Source organism: Bos indicus, chromosome 1 (genome assembly GCF_029378745.1).
Source record: "Bos indicus isolate NIAB-ARS_2022 breed Sahiwal x Tharparkar chromosome 1, NIAB-ARS_B.indTharparkar_mat_pri_1.0, whole genome shotgun sequence".
Taxonomy (NCBI): Eukaryota; Metazoa; Chordata; class Mammalia; order Artiodactyla; family Bovidae; genus Bos; species Bos indicus.
The window spans coordinates 87888632-87913624 of record NC_091760.1 but is presented as its reverse complement, the minus strand read 5'-3'; the positions used below and the strand labels follow the sequence as shown (position 1 = coordinate 87913624).

Sequence of the window (24993 nt, the reverse complement as noted above, 5' to 3'; positions counted from 1 at the left end):
ATTTCCTCATGAATATACAATGGAGTTTTCCAGTGACTTTTATGATGTGTGATATCCCAATAGACTGAACGCAGAAGCAGAGGTAAGAATGTCTTCTATAAGCAAGATATTAAAGAAATTTGCAAGAGCCACTCTTTTCAGTAAACAGCTTGTCTGGGGGAAATTTTTTTGGTAAAATATATAATTTATATAAACATGTAATTGGTTTATTATTTTTAAATGAATCTCTTCAACTTTTCTCAATTTCTAATATGGTAAATAATGATAGGTATAACCCACATAAACAAAAGCCCCTTCAGATTCTCAATAATTGTTAAAAGTGTAAAGGGGTCCCAAGAACAAAAAGTCTGTGACCCGCTTAGTCAGATGCTGTCCAAAGGCCTAGCTCCTGTGGCCCATGACCCTGTTTCTGTTGCTTGGGTGCCCGCTATACTTCCTGAAACTGCCCTCTTCGGTTTGCCAAGAATGACGCCTCTTTAACTTATTTCTTCTTTACTCTTCTTAAAAGCTTTTCACACTTTTGATCTCATTTAGTCCTACAAGGTAGTCACTGGTAAGCATCCTAAGAAACCATAAGGAAAGCATGGCTGGATTTCTGATTCCAGCGCACATGATTCAGGCATTTGGCATCGACACTGCTTGGCTCAGACGGTAAAGAATCCACCTGCAATATGGGAGATCTGGGTTCAATTCCTGGGTTGGGAAGATCCCCTGGAGGAGGGCATGGCTACTCACTCCAGTATTTTTGTCTGGAGAATCCCCTTGGACAGAGGAGCCTGGGGGGCTATGGTCCAGGGGGTCGCAAAAAGTCAGACACAACTGAGCGACTAAATGCACACATGTTGTTAGATCTGTCCAGAAGTAAAGGGCACTGGATGTAGCAATTTGGATAATGGAAGGGAGTGGGTGTTTTCTCATCACCCCTCTTCTGGATTTCTTGTGATCAAGCAAGAGAGGAAGATTTATAACAGAGGCACAAGGAACGTTTACTTTGGAGGCACTTTCTGGCTTCCTCGGCACAGCTCAAATGATGATGACTCCATTTACTCTCATAATCCTAGGCCTGTAAGGACTCTGGGGGAGAAAGATGCTAGAATGCCCTCCTGCACAGGCTGCTCCCGCCCCAGTGTGTAGCAGTGGTCTCTGAGGGCCATGGAGGGTAACAGCCTAGAAGAGTCTAGCCTTAGCCTGTTGGCCTCATCAAGCAACTCTAGGTTTTTCTCATGAAGACAGTCTAAGCTTGTCCCCCAGCTTAAGGACTCAGAGGCCTTTGGGGAACTCAGAAGATCGTACATTTACAAGTATGAACGGTTCCAAATGGTACACACACATATGTATGTATAAGTTAAAATTGTTTTAAATGTTATGATTAAGAAAAAGCACATTCATTTAAAAGCATTCTTCACTTTATAGTAGGTTTCCCTCATTACTAAGAATAAAAACATTGCTATCAAAGGGGATGAGATTTATGTTTTTAATTAAAATGGGGTCCTCACTTTCAAATGGCTCCTTCCCAGGTGGCTCAGTGGTAAAGAATCTGCCTGCAGGACAGGAGATGCGGGTTTGATCCCTGGGTCAGGAAGATCCCCTTGAGAAGGAAATGGCAACCCTCTCTAGTATTCTTGCCTGGAGAATCCCATGGACAGAGGGGCCTGGCAGGCTAAGGTCCAGGGGGTCGCAAAGAGTTGGACACAACTCAGTGACTGAACAATCCAGCCCTCACTTTTGAAAAGGTTAAGATTTTTTAGTCTAAGTTCTACTTTGAATCTCCTACTGACAAAACGTGAGTATTTTAAGCTCTGCCTCAGTTTCATACCAACAATTTCCTCTTGTTATTTCAGCTGTATACAGTATGAGGAGAGTGCTTGCCTTTCAGTCTTTATAGAACATCTGAGATGGGAAACAGCACAGGGTACAGGGCCATACACAGACACCTGCGTCCTTGAGGGAGATGTTAGTTTCAAGACCAGGGATATGGACAAATTGGCACCAGCTCTTGGCTTTTTTCTGGGCCACATCTCTATTGAGGGTTGTTACTTCCTAAGGAGACCTAATTATAATGCAAGCGAAACTTGTTTTTAGAATGCATTTAAGCTTACGGTCTTTTTTCTCAGGAAAATGCAAGATGTTTATTATTTCACAAGATTTCCCATATACTAAAAAGACCCACAAAGTATAGTCAAAACACTTTGCTGTTTGAAAGAATGCTCAAACTACCGCACAATTGCACTCATCTCACACGCTAGTAAAGTAATGCTCAAAATTCTCCAAGCCAGGCTTCAGCAATACATGAACCATGAACTTCCTGATGTTCAAGCTGGTTTTAGAAAAGGCAGAGGAACCAGAGATCAAATTGCCAACATCTGCTGGATCACTGAAAAAGCAAGAGAGTTCCAGAAAAACATCTATGTCTGCTTTATTGACTATGCCAAAGCCTTTGACTGTGTGCATCACTATAAACTGTGGAAAATTCTGAAAGAGATGGGAATACCAGACCACCTGACCTGCCTCTTGAGAAACCTATATGCAGGTCAGGAAGCAAAAGTTAGAACTGGACATGGAACAACAGACTGGTTCCAAATAGGAAAAGGAGTATGTCAAGGCTGTATATTGTCACCCTGCTTATTTACCTTATATGCAGAGGACATCATGAGAAATGCTGGACTGGAAGAAGCACAAGCTGGAATCAAGACTGCCAGGAGAAATATCAATAACCTCAGATATGCAGATGACACCACCTTTATGGCAGAAAGTGAAGAACTAAAGAACCTCTTCATGAAAGTGAAAGAGGAGAGTGAAAAAGTTGGCTTAAAGCTCAACATTCAGAAAATGAAGATCATGGCATCTGGTCCCATCACTTCATGGCAAATAGATGGGGAAAGAGTGGAGACAGTGGCTGACTTTATTTTTTTGGGCTCCAAAATCACTGCCGATTGCAGCCATGAAATTAAAAGACACTTACTCTTTGGAAGGAAAGTTATAACCAACCTAGACAGCATATTAAAAAGCAGAGACATTACTTTGTCAACAAAGGTCCATCTAGTCAAGCTGTGGTTTTTCCAGTGGTCATGTATGGATGTGAGAGTTGGACTATAAAGAAAGCTGAGTGCCGAAGAATTAATGCTTTTGAACTGTGGTGTTGGAGAAGACTCTTGAGAGCCCCTTGGACTGCAAGGAGATCCAACCAGTCCATCCTAAAGGAGATCAGTCCTGGGTGTTCATTGGAAGGACTGATGTTGAAGCTGAAACTCCAATACTTTGGCCACCTGATACAAAGAGCTGACTCATTTGAAAAGACCCCGATGCTGGGAAAGATTGAGGGCAGGAGGAGAAGGGGACAACAGAGGATGAGATGGTTGGATGGCATCACCGACTCGATGGACATGGGTTGGGTGGACTCCAGGAGTTGGTGAGGGACAGGGAGGCCTGGCATGCTGCAATTCATGGGGTCGCAGAGTTGGACATGACTGAGTGACTGAACTGAACTGAACTGATGCTGAAGCTGAAGCTCCAATACTTTGGCTACCTGATGTGAAAAAGTGATTCATTGGAAAAGACCCTGGTGCTGGGAAAGGTTGAAGGTGGGATGAGAAGGGGATCACAGAGGATGAGATGGTTGGATGGAATCACTGACTCGATGGACATAAATTTGAGTAAGCTCTGGGGGATAGTGAAGGACAGGGAAGCCTGGCGTGCTGCAGTCCATGGGGTCGCAAAGAGTCAGACACAACTGAGCGCTAGAACTGAACTGAACCAATCAAAACGGACCAATTTAGCAAACAAGAATACAGGATGCACAATTAAATCTGAATTTCAGATAATAATTTTCATTATTAAGTATGTAACATGCAATATTTGGGAAATGCTTCTCTAAAAACATACTCATGTTTATCTGAGATTCAAATTTAGCTGGGCATTCTACATTTTATCTGGAAACCCTAAAACTGACCTGTTCTTTACAGGAGACTTTATGCTTGAGATTAAAAATTCACACCTCAGCAAAGTTTGTCCATTTCTACCTCTTATGGATTTTCATGGCCTCCTGCAAATAGCTGCCCTACTGTGAATGCCAAGAGAGTATTTATATACTTTATATATATTTTTTCTACAGTAAGAAGTTACAATTAAAACTCATCTGGAAGCTTTGCAAAATATTCATGTAAAGGAGGCTCTTCTAAAGCTTAGCATGTACATCAATGAAGTTAGAACATTTCCTCACACCACAGATAAAAATAATCTCAAAGTGGTTTAAGGACTTAAATATAATACATGACACCATAAAACTCCTAGAAGAGAACATAGGCAAATCATCCTCTGAAACAAATTGTACCAGTGTTTTCTTAGGTCAGTCTCCCAATACAAAAGAAATAAAAGTGAAAATAAGCAAATAGGACCTAATCAAACTTCCAAGGTTTTGCACAGCAAAGGAACCATCAACAATACGAAAATATAACTTATGGACTGGGAGAAATGTTTGTAAATGATACAGCCAACAAGGGATTAACTCCCAAATATACAAACAGCTTATACAGCTCAATATAAAAACCCCCAAAAACCCAATCAAAATATGGGCAGAAAACCTAAAGAGAGATTTCTCCAGAGAAGACATACAGGTGGCCAACAGTCACATGGAAAGATGCTCAACACTGCTAATCATTAGAGAAATACAAATCAAAACTATAGTCACACTGATCAGAGTGGTTATCAAAAAGTCCACAAATAACACATTCTGGAGAGGGTGTGAAGAAAAGAGAATCCTCCTACACTATTGGTGGGAATGTAAATTGGTCCACTATGGAAAACAGCATGAAGGTTCCTTAGAAAACGGAAAATAAGGTCACCATGTGATGCAGCAATCCCACTCTGGCAATATATCTGGAAAAGATGAAAACTAATTTGGAAAGACACACCCCCCAATATTCACTGCAGCACTATTTATAATAGCCAAGACATGGCAGCAACCTAAATGTCCATTGGCAGATGAATGATAAAGGAGATATGGTGTATGCTGCTGCTGCTGCTAAGTCATTTCAGTCATGTCCGACTCTGTGCGACCCCATAGATGGCAGCCCACCAGGCTCCTCCGTCCCTGGGATTCTCCAGGCAAGAACACTGGAGGGGGTTGCCATTTCCTTCTCCAATGCATGAAAGTGAAAAGTGAAAGTAAAGTCACTCAGTCGTGTCCGACTCTTAGCGACCCCATGGATTGCAGCCTAACAGGCTCCTCCGTCCATGGGATTTTCCAAGCAAGAGTACTGGAGTGGGGTGCCCTTGCCTTCTCCGAAAAAAACACAGAAGAACTGTACAAAAAAGATCTTTACAACCCAGATAATCACGATGGTGTGATCACTGACCTAGAGCCAGACATCCTGGAATGTGAAGTCAAGTGGGCCTTAGAAAACATCACTATGAACAAAGCTAGTGGAGGTGATGGAATTCCAGTTGACCTATTTCAAATCCTGAAAGATGATGCTGTGAAAGTGCTGCACTCAACATGCCAGCAAATTTGGAAAACTCAGCAGTGGCCACAGGACTGGAAAAGGTCCGTTTTCATTCCAATCCCAAAGAAAGGCAATGCCAAAGAATGCTCAAACTACCACACAATTGCAGTCATCTCACACGCTAGTAAAGTAATGCTCAAAATTCTCCAAGCCAGGCTTCAGCAATATGTGAACCGTGAACTTCCTGATGTTCAAGCTGGTTTTAGAAAAGGCAGAGGAACCAGAGATCAAATTGCCAACATCCGCTGGATCATGGAAAAAGCAAGAGAGTTCCAGAAAAGCATATATTTCTGCTTTATTGACTATGCCAAAGCCTTTGACTGTGTGGATCACAATCAACTATGGAAAATTCTGAAAGAGATGGGAATACCAGACCACCTGATCTGCTTCTTGAGAAATTTGTATGCAAATCAGGAAGCAACAGTTAGAACTGGACATGGACAACAGACTGGTTCCAAATAGGAAAAGGAGTTCATCAAGGCTGTATACTGTCACCCTGTTTATTTAACTTATATGCAGAGTACATCATGAGAAACGCTGGGCTGGAAGAAGCACAAGCTGAAATCAAGATTGCCGGGAGAAATATCAATAACCTCAGATATGCAGATGACACCACCCTTATGGCAGAAAGTGAAGAGGAACTAAAAAGCCTCTTGATGAAAGTGAAAGAGGAGAGTGAAAAAGTTGGCTTAAAGCTCAACATTCAGAAAACAAAGATCATGGCATCCGGTCCCATCACTTCATGGGAAATAGATGGGGAAACAGTGTCAGACTTTATTTTTTGGGGCTCCAAAATCACTGCAGATGGTGACTGCAGCCATGAAGTTAAAAGACGCTTACTCCTTGGAAGGAAAGTTATGACCAACCTAGATAGCATATTGAAAAGCAGAGACATTACTTTGCCAACAAAGGTTCGTCTAGTCAAGGCTATGGTTTTCCTGTGGTCATGTATGGATGTGAGAGTTGGACTGTGATGAAAGCTGAGCGCTGAAGAATTGATGGTTTTGAACTGTGGTGTTGGAGAAGACTCTTGAGAGTCCCTTGGACTGCAAGGAGATCCAAGCAGTCCATTCTGAAGGAGATCAGCCCTGGGATTTCTTTGGAAGGAATGATGCTAAAGCTGAAACTCCAGGACTTTGGCCACCTCATGCGAAGAGTTGACTCATTGGAAAAGACTCTGATGCTGGGAGGGATTGGGGGCAAGAGGAGAAGGGGATGACAGAGGACGAGATGGCTGGATGGCATCACTGACGCGATGGACGTGAGTCTCAGTGAACTCTAGGAGTTGGTGATGGACAAGGAGGCCTGGCGTGCTGCAATTCATGGGGTAGCAAAGAGTCGGACACGACTGAGCAACTGATCTGATCTGATCTGATGTATATATATATCTGAATTACTTTGCCGTACTAGAAACTAACACAACATTGTACATCAACTATGCTTCAATTTTTTTTGAAAAAGTCTTCCTTCAGTGGATTCAATATGTCTATGTTTACATTGCATTTATTTACATGTCTTCTTGTTCCAGAAGAAGGACCTAAGGCGTTATAAAATCTATATACACAACCAACCTAGTAAGTGAATAAAGGGAGTAAAAATAAGAAATGAGGTTAGGGAAATCGGAGTCAGGAACAAAGCTAATAGATGGAACATGCATCATCAGGATGATGGGCAGGGAGGTGGCACCATCTGACTCTGGCCCTTTGTGCGGCTGATGTAAAGAGAGCCTTTGCTGTGACACACTTCACAATGTCCAGAGAATAAAACAGACTGGGTGCTCAGGAATCACTCAGCTATTCTTGGTTTTGACCTGAGTAAGATCCTCTTAGAGGACAGAGTGCAATCTAGTGACTAATGTTCTTTCTAAGATCCTCTGAGTATAAATGCAGCAACTCGTTTCTAAAGTTTCAGTATTTGCCAGTGGCAAAATGCTCTAATGCGGTTCAGAGATGGCAATTCTTCAGATGTCAAGAGTGTACAACCCAGTTATGTGGCTCTCTCATGACTTATCTAAATGGTAATAATAATGATGATGATGGCAATGATAATGCTCAGACTAATGATGCCCACTAGGTATTGCACATCAGTTCTGTGCTAGGCAATCACATTTAACCTGAACAATAATCCTGCAAGATAGATATTACCTCTTTTATTTTTTTATCCAAATGAAGAAATTGGTACTCAAAGTTATGTGCCCAGAGTTATGAAACCAGTAAATGGCAGAGCTCTGATGTGAACCCAAGTTTGTCTGATTCTAAAAGCCTGGCTCTGAGAATGAGAAAGGGTTTACATTTTTTGTGTAGCTTAACACTAAGATTAATTTCTCTTTTTTCCCCTCACTTAAGAAAAGTAATACCTGTTGATTTAGAAAATAGAAAATAATAGGAAAACAAAGAAGAAAAACCACCCAAACTTTTATTACTCAAAAGAAATAAAGGTAATTTATGCTCCGTGTTGATGGGGGAACAGAGAGGATATACACCTGAAAGATAATAAGGAGTCACGAGAGAAGGAGCAAGACATTCCAAACTTTAAACCCACCCTTTGAAGTTTTCCTTTTTTTTAAAACTAACTTTACTTGTAAATTAGGTTTGGAAAATCTGGATTCTTGGTTGTGTTTTGCCAAAAACTGGCCCTGAGACCTTGTTGAGTCATTCCTCTGTATTCCTTCGTTCCTAGCCATGGTTATTTTCTTCCTTACCTGGGAAATGAAGGGTTCCTTTTTTTTCTTACCTGTGAAATGAAGGGTTGGACTGCACGTTTCTCAAGAGTTGCTCTTGGGGGTGTTAAAAACCTAGATGACTTGTCCTAACTCCAAATTGATCAATCTCTGGGAGAGGAGCCCAAGAATGTACATTTCACAAGATGCCCAAATAATTGCTGTTCTCTAATGACTAAGAAACATGGAGGCGGACAGTTCCTGTCTCAAGAGCCCTCAGAATCTGAAGATCTGAAACTCACCCTTAATGGGAGGAGATTACTTCACAAAAGGAGGTATTTTTACTGAGAAACAACCTTTCAGATTAGTCAACCTCAGCCCTTAGCATTAGCCTGCTGCCATACTTCACCTGTAGGCGCCCAGGTTGATGCAGCTTATCCCCAGGTTGTATCTGGACCGGATGAAGCCTGGCTGAATCTCCAGTGCTCGTGTGTAGGCCTCCACAGCCTCCTCGCTGCGGTCTCCATTTGCCAAGGTTGCCCCAAGACGGTTCCATAATGAATAGTCCTGATGAAAACATTTGAGCTCTCTTACACGACTGAAGTGACTTAGCAGCAGCAGCAGCAGCAACAATTTGTACAAGCCACAGTGACACAGTATTCCAGTAGTCCTGGTTGAAGGATGATAGCTAAAAATGTATCAGTGCTAATGGGCAAGGACCATGACTGGTGAATTACTCAAAAATTTTTATGGACAACACTCTGAAATGACTTTCATTCATTAAGGAGCAGCTACCATTTGATGCTATCAGGCAATTTGTGTTTCTATTTTACGTCTCTTAAGTATTAACATCCACGGTAGCATATCATTAGTACTGATCACTTTAAACCACTGGATTCAGGGAAATAAAGTGTAGCAGAAATGCACAAAATGTAACCTGTGAAAACTTACTTTTAACAGAGTAAAATCTTCTGGTTTCTTGCTATGCACTTACCTCTGGTCGAACAGTTAAGGCAGCATTAAACGCGTCTATTGCTCTATTAAATTCTCCACTCAGGTGGAACAGCACCCCCAAGCCTGTCTGCAGATCTGGGTCAATCACATCTCCATTTTGGTGGGCAGCTTCCAGGTATAATTCCTTCACTCCTTCCAGAACAGAGCTACAAGGAAAACAAATCAGATTTGTTGGCCAAATAGTCTGAACACAAATGATTTACTTTTCCCCATACCTAATTCTAAGGCTTTATAAAACCTGGCACATTGGTATTTATTGTAAATTATTTATATGCCCGAAGCACTTGGCTTTGAAATATGGTATTCAGATAAACATCTAGGAGTGTCCACAAGTAGATCATATGTCCAAAGTTTGGTTCTGGTCTCTGATCAACTTTTTCAGTCAGTGCTGCTTTTCAGCAAAATGCTATCCTACACACCATCCTGAAATGCGTGGTTGGGGACCTGAGGCTTGTTAGTTGCCCCGAAGCTGACTGACTGTGTACACGGATGTAATTTAACAAGAAGGATACCTATCAACTGGAGACTTAGACATCCTCCGGGTGAGTCCTGGAGATCCCTTCTTGCTCTTCACAAGGTATTTGTACTTTGGATTCTGCTTAATCCAGTTCTTTAAAGCTTCGCAAGCATCTTGCTGATGGCCGGTGTTAGTGTAACTCACAGCCAGAGCCATTAGAGCTTTCAAGTTGTTGGGCTGCAATTCTAAGCACCTGAAAGAAGAAAATAAAAGCCAATTTCAGAATTTTCTGGAGCCAGAGTTTGAACAGTTCTTTAGAAAAACTGAGGTCTTTATTGATTAAATGGTGCAAAGCACTGCTAAATTTCTAAGTGTCTGGAATATAACCATATTTATCTACATGAAAATTGGGACCTCTGCCCATTTTTAAGAGTTATGACTCCAGTCTTATGAGTGCTAGATTTGGTGATTTTAATGAGATGGTTTAAAAACTAAAAAAATGTGGCTAATCCCTCACATAATTTGGTAGTAATTTATCTAATGGGAAGTAGGGAATATCATTATTTTAATGCTGCTCTTAGCAACTAAACAACCGCTATCAATATATTAAATGTATCTTATCCAAAAAGCAAACTGACTTGAACTAAATTTGGATGTTAAGATGTAAAAGATTGTACAGTGCTTTGTAAAGGAGAAGGAAATTCCCAGGCTTTCCAGACTATTAATGTGGGTTTAGGAGGCAGAGGCTCCCCCTCTTGCTAACCCACTAGCCTCTGGCAAGGGCTTTTCAAACTTTGATGTGCATGAGAATCATCTGGGGATCTGGTAAAATGCAAATTCTGATACAGTAGGCCTTGGGGGCAGCCTGAGGCTGTGCAGGTCCAACAGGCTCCCAGGTGATGACAATGCGGGTAATCTGTGGATAAGACTTTCATTAGCAAGCCCTCAGTTCAGTTCAGTTCAGCTGCTCAGTTGTGTCCCAGTCTTTGCAACTCCATGGACTGCAGCATGCCAAGCCTCCCTGTCCATCACCAACTCCCAGAGTTTATTCAAACTCATGTCCATTGAGTTGGTGATGCCATCCAACCCTCTCATCCTCTGTCATCCCCTTCTCCCACCTTCAGTCTTTCCCAGCACCAGGGTCTTTTTCAATGAGTCAGTTCTTTGCATCAGGTGGCCAAAGTATTGGAGTTTCAGCTTCAGCATCAGTCCTTCCAATGAATATTTGGGACTGATTTCCTTTAGGATGGACTGGTTGGATCTCCTTGCAGTCCAAGGGACTCTCAAGAGTCTTCTCCAACACCACCATTCAAAAGCATCAATTCTTTGGCGCTCAGCTTTCTTTATAGTACAACTCTCACAACCATATGTGACTACTTGAAAAACCATAGCTTTGACTAGATGGACCTTGTTGGCAAAGTAATGTCTCTGCTGTTGGTCATAACTTTTCTTCCAAGCAGCAAGCATCTTTTAATTTCATGGCTGCAATCACCATCTGCAGTGATTTTGGAGCCCTCCAAAAATAAAGTCTGACACTGTTTCCACTGTTTCTCCTATCTATTTGCCATGAAGTAATGGGACCAGATGCCATGATCTTAGTTTTCTGAATGTTGAGTTTGAAGCCAACTTTTTCACTCTCCTTTTTCACTTTCATTAAGAGGCTCTTTAGTTCTTCTTTGCTTTCTGCCATAAGGGTGATGTCATCTGCATATCTGAGGTTATTGATATCTCTCCTGGCAATCTTGATTCCAGCTTGTGCTTCATCCAGTCTAGCGTTTCTCATGATGTACTCTGCATATAAGTTAAATAAGCAGGGTGACAATATACAGCCTTGACATACTCCTTTCCCCATTTGGAACCAGTCTGTTGTCCATGTCCAGTTCTTACTGTTGCTTCCTGACCTGCATATAGATTTCTCAAGAGGCAGGTCAGGTGGTCTGGTATTCCGATCTCTTCAAGAATTTTCCACAATTTGTTGTGATCCACACAGTCAAAAGTTTTGGCATAGTCAATAAAGCAGAAGTAGATATTTTTCTGGAACTCTCTTGTTTTTTTGATGATTCAACAGATGTTGGCAATTTGATCTCTGGTTCCTCTGCCTTTTCTAAAACCAGCTTGAACATCTGGAAGTTCATGGTTCACATACTGTTGAAACCTGGCTTGGAGAATTTTTAGCATTACTTTGCTAGCATGTGAAATGAGTGCAATTGTGCAGTAGTTTGAATATTCTTTAGCATTGCTTTTCTTTGGGATTGGAATGAAAACTGACCTTTTCCAGTCCTGTGGCCACTGCTGAGTTTTCCAAATTTGCTGGCATATTGAGTGCAGCACTTTCACAGAGCCTCATCTTTTAGAATTTGAAATAGGTCAACTGGAATTCCATCACTTCCACTAGCTTTGTTCATAGTGATGCTTCCTAAGGCCCACTTGACTTTGCATGAAACTAAGGGCCACCCAAGATGGATGGGTCATGGTGGAGAGTTCTGACAAAATGTGGTCCACTGGAGAAGGGAATAGCAAACCACTTCAGTATTCTTGCCTTGAGAATCCCATGAATAGCATGAAAAGGCAAAAAGATAGGACACTGAAAGACGAACTCCCCAGGTTGGTAGGTGCCCAGTATGCTACTGGAGATCAGTGGAGAAATAACTCCAGAAATAATGAAGGGATGGAGTAAAAGCAGAAAAACCACCCAATTGTAGATGTGACTGGTGATGGAAATAAAGTCCGATGCTGTAAAGAGCAATATTGCATCGGAACCTGGACTGTTAGGTCCATGAATCAAGGCAGATTGGAAGTGGTCAAATGGGAGATGGCAGGAGTGAACATTAACGTTTTAGGAATCAGCGAACTAAAATGGACTGGAATGGGTGAATTTAACTCATATGACCATTATATCTACTACTGTGGGCAAGAATCCCTTAGAAGAAATGGAGTAGTCCTCATAGTCAACAAGAGTCCAAATCTCAAAAACGACAGAATGATCTCTGTTTACAAAGCAAAACATTTAATATCACAGTCATGCAAGTCTATGCCCCGACCAATAATGCTGAAGAAGCTCAAATTGAACGATTCTATGAAGACCTCCAAGACTTTCTAGAACTAACACCCAAAAAAGATGTCCTTTTCATTATAGAGGACTGGAATGCAAAAGTAGGAAGCCAAGAAATACCTGGAGTAATGGGCAAATTTGGCTTTAGAGTACAGAATAAAGCAGGGCAAAGGCTAACAGAGTTTTGTGAAGAGAATGTACTGGTCATAGCAAACACTCTCTTCCAACAACACAAGAGAAGACTCTATACCTGGACATAACCAAATGGTCAATACTGAAATCTGATTGATCATATTCTTTGCAGCCAAAGATGGAGAAGCTCTATACAGTCAGCAAAAACAAGTCTGGGAACTGACTGTGGCTCAGATCATGAACTCCTTATTCTCAAATTCAGACTTAAATTGAAGAAAGTAGGGAAAACTATTCAGATAAGACCTAAATCAAATCCCTTATGATTATACAGTAGAAGTGACAAATAGATTCAAGGGATTAGATCTGATAGACAGAGTGCCTGAAGAACTGACTGAGGCTCATGAAATTGTACAGGAGTCAGGGATCAAGAACATCCCTAAAAAAAAGAAATGCAAAAAGGCAAAATGGTTGTTTGAGTAGGCCTTACCAACAGCTATGAAAAGAAGAGAAGTGAAAGGCAAAGGAGAAAAGGAAAGATATACCAATTTTAATGCAGAGTTCCAAAGAACAGGAAGGAGAGATTAAAAAAAGCCTTCCTCAGTGATTAATCCAAAGAAATAGAGGAAAACAATAGAATGGGAAAGACTAGCGATCCCTTCAAGAAAATGAGAGATACCAAGGGAATGTTTCATGCAAAGATGGGTACAATAAAGGACAGAAATGGTACGGACCTAACAGAAACAGAAGATATGGCAAGAATACACAGAAGAACTATACAAAAAAGATCTTAGTGACCCATATAACCATGAGGCTCTGATCACTCACCTAGAGCCAGAAATCTCGGAGTGTGACATCAAGTGGGCCGCAGGAAGCATCACTGCAAACAAAGCTAGTGGAGGTGACGGAATCCCAGTTGAGCAAGTCCTCACAGTACCTATATCAGTTGTTTAGGAACTGATAATGTATAACAAATGTGTGTGTGTGTGTGTGTGCGTATTTACTTATTTATAAAGAATAGGGAAAGTGAAAGTCTATTGGGAGGGGCTGTTTTTCCATGGTTTAAATAGGGGCGCTAATCAAGTATCGTGTGATGCTATCCCCCACCCAGTGAAGCCTAGAATTTTAGTCAGGGGGTCAGGATGGTGAAACTATCTCAGCAGATTCTTCGTAGACACTTGGAGTTAACATTATGCTGACATTATTCTGAGTATGTTCTTCCTGAAGAAAACTTTCAGATGCTGCAGAAGGCTAGAAAACTAAAAAGAACTATTGATTCAGTGAATCTATTTTATGACTGCTTTTGACATAGACTCTTGTGCCAACGAAGGTCAATTTGTACATGGTAAAACATTGTGATTTAGGAACATTTTTTCTTCATACATTGTTTTCCAGAGCTAAATGTAAATAATATCTGGTGGAATTCTGTATAGTGTACTTAAGGGTCAAAAGACAAATCTGAAACAGCAAGAAGTCCTTTAACAAGTGTCCACCTGGCCCGTAATTTTGTGCCTAGTTTTATCTACCTCTGGAGGGCGACAATAGCTGCTTGTTCATTTTCATTCTCTGCCTGGGTTATCCCGAGGAACTGCCATGCCTACAAAAAAATAAAAAAACAATGACTGATGTCAACGTTGCAAGAGGAAGCAGAGTCAATCATGTACTTTAGCTGGTTTGTTTACATGTGACAATTCCCTCTCTGCGGAGCACCCTGACTTGGATGTGGGTCTTGTAAAGGTAGAAACATTATAACATCACCTGCATTTCTTCATTCAAATTCTTTTGTGGCATCCAGGTCAAGAGTCGCTGTCATTAGTTACAAACTCTAAGTATTTATCCTCTCCTGTGGCCCATGGAAACCTCTTGAGTCTGTCTCTGAGGTTTCATGATATTAGGTATCTTAGAACCAAAAGATAAATTTATACAAGTATGCATTTATCAAGAAAAGAGGTAGAAAAATAATTTAGAAATATAAGTAGTTGAAAGTTTACAATAAAGAATCTCAAGATGTACACAATAGAAGTAGTTTGCATAAATGAAAGTCAAGCAGTTACTATAAGAGGTAACAGGAAATTTAGGAACTAGGGGAAAAAACCTCTCCCTGGTCACACGTGTTCACCACAATACAATAGTTAAAAAGCATAAAACACATATAAAATGCAATACAATATACATATAATTTTATAGCTTACATTTACACTTTGTATTACATTGTTAATTCTTTTATGTTTTTATAAAATCCCCTTCAAAATCTATAATTTTGAATTTCCTTTGTTAAATGGATATCCCATTATTCCCACAACTAATCCCCTACTGCTCTCTGTTGTTTCTAGTCCTTTGCTAAAGTCAATAATGTAAAGAATATCTTCAAATAGATAATGTTTTTCACATCTGGAATGAAAGTTTTTAATATAAAAGATTTCCGCTTATATACTTTTAAGAAGAGTAATTCTCACACCATTACAAGCACAATGTACATCAACAAAACCTCTCATTACACACACTGTCCTCAGATTTGCCTGGGGTGTATCAGTTGTAGGGATTTAAAAAGGTTTGCATAACCCACCCCCACCTTTGAAAATCAATGCTATGAACATTTTAAAACAAAACTCTATCAAAACATATAGCGTTGTCTTGTGTGCATGCTGTCCAGTAAGTCGCTTCAGTCATGTCTGACTCTTTGTGACCCTATGGACTGTAGCCCGCCAGGCTGCTCTGTCCATGGGATTTCCCAGGCAAGAGTATTGGAGTGGGTTACCACACCCTCTTCTGGGATCTTCCTGACCCAGGATGAACCTGGGTCTCACATCTCCTGAATCAGCAGACAGGTTCTTTACCAGTAGCGCTACCTGGGAAGCCCAGTGTCATCTTAAAGTGCTGAGAAAATTGTATCAGTTTTTTCCCTCATGGGTTATTATTACACATATGATACAAATTCATAAAAAAGTACTGAGTATTTCTCTCCCAGAATACTGGGGACTCTCTTACATCTTTAAATATATTCAGAGCAGCTTCTATTTTGATTTCACCTTTCATACATCTTAGGATGCTTCTTAAGATTGATGAAACAATCTTTTTCTGGGGGCATCTTCCTAGCCTTTGGGTGCAGTAGCATTTTCACCATTCACAGACCATCAGTTATCTTAGCCTTGGGATCTCCATTGATTCAGAAGTCCTGGTCCTTATCTAGGATCCATTAGTTACCAAGTGTGCTGGTAACCATTAATTACCCAGGGCTGCTGTGACAAATGACATATTATGTATGAAAACACACAGCATTTAGAAATGTATGAGGGCATTATTTTGTTGAAGGGGTTGTAGTTTCTTATTAATGCAATGACTTTCTTTTCTAAATTGATTGATCTAAAAATTCCAATATTTTGATTCAGAATTTCAACTCTCAATTCAGTCTCATTTCACTGTAAACATTTTGAGTAACAAGATACTAGGGGCTTTAACTAGTAATTTATTTATTTGTTCTTTCTGTACAAACTCAGTACAACCAATAATAATGATGAGGACTAAATACTGACATGTCAGGCACTAAACTAAGCACTTTAATTTCTGTGAACTTACTTAATCCTCACAGTACCCAATGAGATAGTTATAATTGTGATGTCCATTTTACATGTGAGGGAACCGAACCTTAGAGGGTTTAAGCAGCTTGTCCCAGACCACATGGCTTGCTGTGCTGTGCTGGTGGTATAGTGGTGAGATAGCTGCCTTCCAGATCACATGACTCATGGCTAATAAGTGATAGAGCAGGAATTTGAACCACATGGTTAGGTAGCAGATCCCAGAGGCTTAACCACTATTCTCTACTGCCTTCTCAGCACTGTATACAAATTTCTGCAGTTCCTCTGGGAATATCCCCATATAAGATGTTTTCTGAAAATTATAAACTAAGAAGGAAGCCTTTATACCTGCCAGTATCTTATTACAGGCCTTGGCAAGTGGGAGACTTAGTGAACCAAGATAAAGCTGCAGAAGCCTCTTCAGTGGTTTCCCAGTCTCCATGTCCAACAACCTTTCATGTCTCATAGAAAGGGGCTTGTCTCACATGCAAATCTGATCATGTCCCTCTCCCACAGTGGTTCCCCATGGCTTTCAACATGAAGTTCAACTCCTGGCTACTTCTTTGTGCCTCCTCTCTTGCCCCTGTCTCCTCCTCTCTTACCATGGATCCAGTGTTTCCTGTCTCTCTGCCACCCATGAACCATTCCCTCTACGCAACAGCTGGACTTCCTTACAGTTTTTAATTCTCTCTCCTTCAAAACTCAGCTTTGGATTCACTTGAAGGGCAAGGCTGGGTCATAACCCTTGCTTTCTGCTCTCCTAGCATCCTGCGCATACTCTGACACCATATTTATTACACTGCACTGATTGATTTACTTGTCTTGCATATAGATCACAAATCTGTCCTTTCAACTGGTCCATTTTTTCCCCAGCTGTTCAATCCGTTAGCCCATGCCTGGCACAATTCTTGGGACATAATACATGCTGAATAAATGCTAAGTGAGTAAATCAAGGGTGGGATATGGTGTGGCTCTAGACCCAGATGAAACCATGCTCTGCCCCATGAAAACTACTGCTGAGCCTCCAGGTTGGCAGTTTTGGTTTTTCATTTCTTGTCCCCACCTTTTATTTTTGGGCACTGTCGACACTGCAGAGATGGTTAGATGGTTTTTGTAACTTACAAACGAGTATCAGACTTAGCGAGGTTAACTCCTTTGGGAAACTTTACTTGATGGAAATGCCACCTAGTAGAGCTCTCTGTTACCCTCTGTCCCTTGTTGGCACATGAAGACCCTTTGTGAGCCTGGCAGGATGAAGGGAAATGATACCTCTGCATCTCCAGGGTCCTGAAGAATTGCTGCCTCCATGAACAGGATGGTGACTGGCAGGTCCCCTTCCTTCAGCCTTTTTAAGCCTTCTTCAAATGCTCCAGGCCAGTCTTTGAAAGGGTTTTCAGTATGAAAGTAATAACCCTATAACACAGAGAGGGGCCAACACAGATCCATTGATTTAACTCTTCATTGTTACATTCAATCAGTTCTTTCTGAATTTGAATTTAAGTAATTTTATTTATTTAATTAATTTCAATGAAGTTTAAATTGCTATTTTTTCCCTTATTGTGACTGTAGTACATTTTCATGGTATAAATGTTAGATATTATTTTGTTACTGAATGATATAAAAAGAAACAAAAAGATACCTGTAATGTTGCAACCTAAATATGATCACTGTTAATATTTTGGAGTTTGTTTTCCTTCTGATAATTCTTTTGTTCTTTTTGTTTCAGTCATTTACCCACAAGATTTTAAAAATATTGACTTTTAGGACAAACTTTTGCGGAATGCTGCCATGCACTCTCTTGAAATGTTAATACCACATACTGTACATCTGTTTATATACAGTGGCCCTTTGGAGGGCTATGAACTATTGTAACATCTAGGATATTTTTTCACCTTCTACTTACCAAACCAGTTTTTATCCCATTGTGGGGCTGTATCTCTCCGTTGAGAATGCATGTTTAAAAGTTATAGATTTTCTTTTGTTGCAAAAATTTAAATAATACAGATTATACAAATAATCTTCTAGTATTTTCTATGAGTATATAAGTTAAACAAGTCCATGCTATAAAAGCAAGGTTGTAGCTTAAGACCCATTTAATTTTAGTTATTAAAATTATTTATGTTATGCTAAAAATTAATCAATCCTCTTTTGATGGTCACCCAGGTTAGTTTCAATTTTTATTGTTGTTATCATAAATAAAGCTATGGTGAAAGTCTTATGCTCAAATCTTTGACTGATAATATGATTATTATCTTTGGATAGACTTCTAGAAGGATTTATTATGCTAAAGGCCACGAACTATTTTGAGTCCTTGATATATGAGGCAGAATTGATTTTGAGAAAGTATGCCATGATAAACTCTCATCAGAAGTATCAGAGATATTATTTGTTGCAACCTTAGTAGCAGAGGCTATCATAAAAACCAATTTGATAGAAACAAGCTAGTCTGTTGATGATGCTACTAAGGTTTTTAAATACATCAAATGGAGACCTTCATTCTTCCCAGGTGTTTAGAAAGACAAAACTCTGTCAGAATCCATAGGGTATGACCAGCTTATATAGTGGTGTTGGGGTGTGGGACCCTGGCGGGGGAGCTCAGGTGCATGGGTTATAGCCCAGAGACTGATGTTGTACATCGGTGTTCTCTCTTCTCACTTACTTTCAATTTCTTTATGGAAAATTAATGATTTTAATGAGATGGTTGATCTGATTTTATGAGACTGCTTTGCCTACTGTGGTACAGAGAATAGGAAGGAGTAAGACATCTTAATGATTATGTAGATTGTTAATCCCCTAAAATCAGAGACTATTCATCTCAGTCCCCAGTATCTAGGGCTGAGTAAACAGTAAAATTTGTTGGATGGAACCAAATATCATGGAAGTTATTCAGAATTGAATAAAACTGAAAATTCCTCTACCACAAAGAACCATAACATTAACATCTCTCTATATATTTCCCCTGTGTAAGAAAATTCTATCTTTCCATCTCTTTCTGTCTTTCAAGTCACTTAAACTGATTTCTCAGTGTTTTCTTTTTTTCCAGGCATTTAAAAAAGCATAAATCCTAGAGCAACTGGGGCTTCACGGGGGAATTTAGCTGGCTGTGGACTGTACTCACACATATTCTGGGGCTCGAGGAATCCCCCTGGTACTTGACCCAGCTGTGTGAAGTGTGTCTTTTCCACTGAATTCTTTGCTAGCAGCATAAAGACTACCCGTGAAATAAAGCCTGAAGCCCCCCTTTTCAACCTCCCACCCATTAATATCACTTTTGTCAGCTTATCGACATGGTTTGAGCATTGTGGGATTAGCCCAGCTCTTGTTCTAACGAACCCTCAATGTTAGTTCAGTGACTGGCCAAGCTCTGGTTGGCTGCCAAACTGTCTTAACACTGATAAAAAATAAGGGTGTTCCATTCCAGATTTGCTGCCTTCACACATTGCATGATTACACTGTTTCCATCTACCAGAATTTCTTCCAGGTCAGATTGATATTAAACAGTCTATTTAATTTTTGGATTTTTCCCCCCACAAAGTAGTTATCAACTAATTTATAAAAATGTGATCCAAAGAGGATGAGAAAACTGGTCAACATTTGAAAAATGAGAAATGGTCACCTTCTCACTGGCTGAGATTGTAACCTGGTTCTGGGCTTCCTGGTTCTCCGATATCCAGTTCCTCCGGGCCATTTCTTCCCATTCTGCTTGCATCTTATCCCAAAACTCTGTATCTGACTAGAAGACAGGAGAAATGAAGATAGATGGATTTAAGAACACGCTATATCATTTGGTTTATTTCCAAGAGACAGTTTTTCTCACAGATAAAATGACTTCTGGGGAGGAATAAAGTGTTCAAATTGGCCACATCCAATGACACTCATGGTTGAAGAGCTTCTGGAGGGCACTCAGCACTCAAGGTGTCAAAGAGTAGTAGCTGTGATTTTTCTCTGGGAGAAACATAGTTACCACCTGAAGAACCAGGATCATATAAAACCAAATTCAGCTAAAAATCCATTATTTGAATAGTTTTAAGTGTGGGTACCTGACACACATTTTGGGAAGGGCAGCCTCTGCTAGAGTTGCTGCTAGGCAATGAGATTGGAATGCAGAAGTAGGAAGTCAAGAGATACCTGGAGTAACAGGCAAGTTTGGCCTTGGAGAACAAAATGAAGCAAGGCAAAGGCTAACAGAGTTTTGCCAAGAGAATGTGCTAGTCATAGGAAATTCTCTTCCAAGAACAAAAGAGACAACTCTCATGACCATCACTAATGGTCAGTACTGAAATCAGACTGATTATATTCTTTGCAGCCAAAGATGGAGAAGCTCGATACAGTCAGCAAAAATAAGCCACCTGACTGTGGCTCAGGTGATGAGCTCCTTATTATAAAATTCAGACTTAAGCTGAAGAAAGTAGGGAAAACCACGAGGCCCATTCAGGTATGACCTAATTAAATCCCTTATGATTCTACAGTGGAAGGGACAAATAGATTCAAGGGATTAGATCTGATACAGTGCCTGAAGAACTATGGACAGAGCTTTGTCACACTGTACGGTAGGCGGTGAGCAAAACCATCCTCAAGAAAAAGAAATGCAAGAAGGTAAAATGGTTGTGTGAGGAAGTTTTACAAATACCTGAGAAAAGAAGAGAAGTGAAATGCAAAGGAGAAAGGGAAAAATATACCCAACTGATTGCAGAGTTCCAGAGAATAGCAAGGAAAGATAAGAAAGCCTTTCTAAGTGAACAATGCAAATAAGTAGAGGAAAACAATAGAATGGGAAAGATTAGAGATCTCTTCAAGAAGATTAGACATACTAAGGGAACATTTCATGGAAAGATGGGCACAATAAAGGATAGAAAAAGTAAGGACCTAACAGAAGCAGATGGTATTAGGAAGAACTGGCAAGAATACACAGAACTATACAAAAAAGGTCTTAATGACCCGGACAATCATGACGGTGTGGCTATTCACCTAGAGCCAGATATCCTGAAGTGTGAAGTCAAGTGGGCCTTAGGAAGCATCACTACAAACAAAGCTAGTGGAGGTGATGGAATTTCAGCTCAGCTATTTCAAATTCAAAACTTAAAAGATGATGCTGTTAAAGTGCTGCACTCAATATGCCAGCTAATTTGGAAAACTCAGCGATGGCCACAGGACTGGAAAAGGTCAGCTTTCATTCCAATCCCAAAGAAGGACAATGCCAAAGAATGTTCAAACTACCATACAATTTTGCTCATTTCACATGCTAGCTTAAAAGTCCTTCAAGCTAGTTTAAAAATCCTTCAAGCTAGGCTTCAGCAGTGGATGAACCAAGAATTTCAGATGTACAAGCTGAGTTTTGAAGACGCAGAGGAGCCAGAGATCAAATTGCCAACACCTGTTGGATCATAGGAAAAAGCAAGAGAATTCCAGAAAAACATAAAATTCTGCTTCACTGACTATACTAAACCCTAAGTGTGGATCACAATAAACTGGAAAATTAAAGAGATGGGACTACCAGATCACCTTACCTACCTCCTGAGAAACCCATAAGCAGGTCAAGAAGCAACAATTAGAACTGGACATGGAATACTGGACTGGTTCAAAATTGGGAAAGGAGTAAGTCAAAGCTGTATATTGTCAGTCTGCTTACTTAAATTCTATGCAGAGTGCATCATGCGAAATGCCAGTCTGGATGAACCACAAGCTGGAATCAAGACTAGTAGGAGAAATATCAATAACCTCAGATATGCAGATGATAACCACATTAGTGGCAGAAAGTAAAGAAGAACTAAAGAACCTCTTGATGAAGGTGAAAGAGGAGGGTGAAAAAGCTGGCTTAAAACTCAACATTCAAAAAACGAAGATCATGGCATCAAGTCCCATCACTTCATGGCAAATAAATGGGGAAACAATGGAAACAGTGACAGACTTTATTTTCTTGAGCTCCAAAATCACTGCAGATGGTGACTGCAGCCATGAAATTAAAAGATGCTTGCTCCTTGGAAGAAAAGCGATGACAAACCTAGACACTGTATTAAAAAACAGAGACATCACTCTGCTGACAAAGGTCCGTATAGTTGAAGCTATGGTTTTTCCAGAAGTCACGTATGGATGTGAGAGTTGGACCATAAACAAGGCTGAGTGCCGAAGAATGAATGCTTTTGAACTGTGCTATTGGAGAAGACTCTAGAGAGTCCCTTGGACTGCAAGGAGATCAAACCAGTCAATCCTAAAGAAAATCAACCCTGAATATTCCTTGGAAAAACTATTGCTGAAGCTCTAATACTTTGGCCAGCCTATTCGATCAGCCGACTCATTGGAAAAGACCCTGATGCTGGGAAAGACCGAGGGCAAGAGAAGAGGGCAACAGAGGATGATATGGTATTATGGCATCATCGACTCAATGGGCATGAGTTTGAGCAAACTCCAGGAGATAGTGAAGGACAGGCAAGCCTGGCATTCTGTAGTCCATGAGTCACAAGTCAGACGGGACTGAGTCACTGAACAATAACAGTGAAGAATTAGAGTAGCTCCTTTAGGACTGGTTGGGCAGTGGCTTGGGAAGCAGCCGGCCATAGGCACAGAAAGCAACAGTGGTTTATCCTACTCTGTGCCAAGCTCTGTGCTAGGAGAAAACTCAGCCTAGAGGGTTATGGTCAGAAAGCTAGGATTACACAGGTTCTGAACCACAGTCTGGTTTCTAGGCCTGTACTCATCACATTATGGCAAAGGTGTCCTCCTGGTGCTAAAGAATGAAGGAGACTAGCTTTGGGTGTGAACTCGACTGAATCTTCAAGGTCTTCTACAGCAGGATGATTTTTCAAAAAATAACACTGTGTTTTTCCTCTTTATAACTTTCCTTTATGTGTTCCCAAGGGGAAACCAGGCCATTTGCTCTCCCTTACTTCAGGGGACTGAAGCAGACAGTTTCTGCAAGATCTGTCCCTGGTTGGCTTCTATTTTACTAAGCCTGAAGAGAGTACTGAGGTGTTCAGTACTTCTGAAGAGAGTACTTGAGGGAGGAAAAGGGGACAAGTATCTTAAAGACCTTAAGAGAGGAGGGGAGATTTCCAGGGACAGGAAAGGAGAAGGAAGTTCGTGGGTTCTGAGATAAGTGGGAAATGATGCTTAGCTTTTAAGGATTTCCCAGACAAACTGGCCTTACCTCCAAGAGAATGAGACAGGGTGTGCTAGGAACTCAGATCCCCACATGACAGAGAAAGAGATACAAACTGGACTTGGATCAACCCTTTGGGGCTTGGTTGGTTGTTAGCAGTTAGCATGATAGATAGGAAGGTGGAGACTCTGTCCTTGTTTTTTGGCACCACATAAGCATTCCATATTTGGTGACTGAGACTAAGTGACCTGCTTGGAAACCACTATTTTCCTTAAAGAAAACAGTGAAATGGGTACTACTTGAACATCAGAGTTTGGAACTGAGGTCCAATTTCTTTGCAAATCTCAGTTTCTATGATTCTAAACCTGTGACTTGCTGACATCCCATCAAAGGTTGCTCTTCATCTTTTTTTTTTTTTAATTTTATTTTTAAACTTTACAATATTGTATTAGTTTTGCCAAATATCGAAATGAATCCGCCACAGGTATACATGTGTTCCCCATCCTGAACCCTTCTCCCTCCCCATACCATCCCTCTGGGTCGTCCCAGTGCACCAGCCCCAAGCATCCAGTATTGTGCATCGAACCTGGACTGGCAACTCGTTTCATACATGATATTTTACATGTTTCAATGCCATTCTCCCAAATCTTCCCACCCTCTCCCTCTCCAACAGAGTCCATAAGACTGTTCTACACATCAGTGTCTCTTTTGCTGTCTCGTACACAGGGTTATTGTTACCATCTTTCTAAATTCCATATATATGCGTTAGTATACTGTATTGGTGTTTTTCTTTCTGGCTTACTTCACTCTGTATAATAGGCTCCAGTTTCATCCACCTCATTAGAACTGATTCAAATGTATTCTTTTTAATGGCTGAGTAATACTCCATTGTGTATATGTACCACTGCTTTCTTATCCATTCATTTGCTGATGGACATCTAGGTTGCTTCCATGTCCTGGCTATTATAAACAGTGCTGCGATGAACATTGGGGTACATGTGTCTCTTTCCCTTCTGGTTTCCTCAGTGTGTATGCCCAGCAGTGGGATTGCTGGATCATAAGGCAGTTCTATTTCCAGTTTTTTAAGGAATCTCCACACTGTTCTCCATAGTGGCTGTACTAGTTTGCATTCCCACCAACAGTGTAAGAGGGTTCCCTTTTCTCCACACCCTCTCCAGCATTTATTGCTTGTCGACTTTTGGATCGCAGCCATTCTGACTGGCGTGAAATGGTACCTCATAGTGGTTTTGATTTGCATTTCTCTGATAATGAGTGATGTTGAGCATCTTTTCATGTGTTTGTTAGCCATCTGTATGTCTTCTTTGGAGAAATGTCTATTTAGTTCTTTGGCCCATTTTTTGATTGGGTCACTTCTTTTTCTGGAGTTGAGCTATAGGAGTTGCTTGTATATTTTTGAGATTAGTTGTTTGTCAGTTGCTTCATTTGCTATTATTTTCTCCCATTCTGAAGGCTGCCTTTTCACCTTGCTAATAGTTTCCTTTGATGTGCA

General features: G+C 40.6%; 1 protein-coding gene across 12 annotated transcripts in view; it reads right to left on the bottom strand.

Annotated features, from left to right (window-relative positions):
• The window catches only part of PEX5L (peroxisomal biogenesis factor 5 like), a 319912-nt gene that overhangs the window by 33948 nt on the left and 260971 nt on the right, over window positions 1-24993 (bottom strand). For 11 of the 12 annotated variants that reach the window (XM_070791517.1, XM_070791492.1, XM_070791531.1 and 8 more), the window contains 6 exons: window positions 20004-20120; window positions 17657-17800; window positions 14339-14409; window positions 9687-9884; window positions 9155-9320; window positions 8570-8727 (listed from right to left, as the gene is read on the bottom strand). In XM_070791517.1, coding sequence (XP_070647618.1) covers window positions 8570-8727; window positions 9155-9320; window positions 9687-9884; window positions 14339-14409; window positions 17657-17800; window positions 20004-20120 — 854 coding nt within the window. Of the gene's footprint in view, window positions 1-7899; window positions 7984-8569; window positions 8728-9154; window positions 9321-9686; window positions 9885-14338; window positions 14410-17656; window positions 17801-20003; window positions 20121-24993 lie in introns of those variants that run through there. The other variant, XM_070791525.1, reaches the window with a different exon arrangement.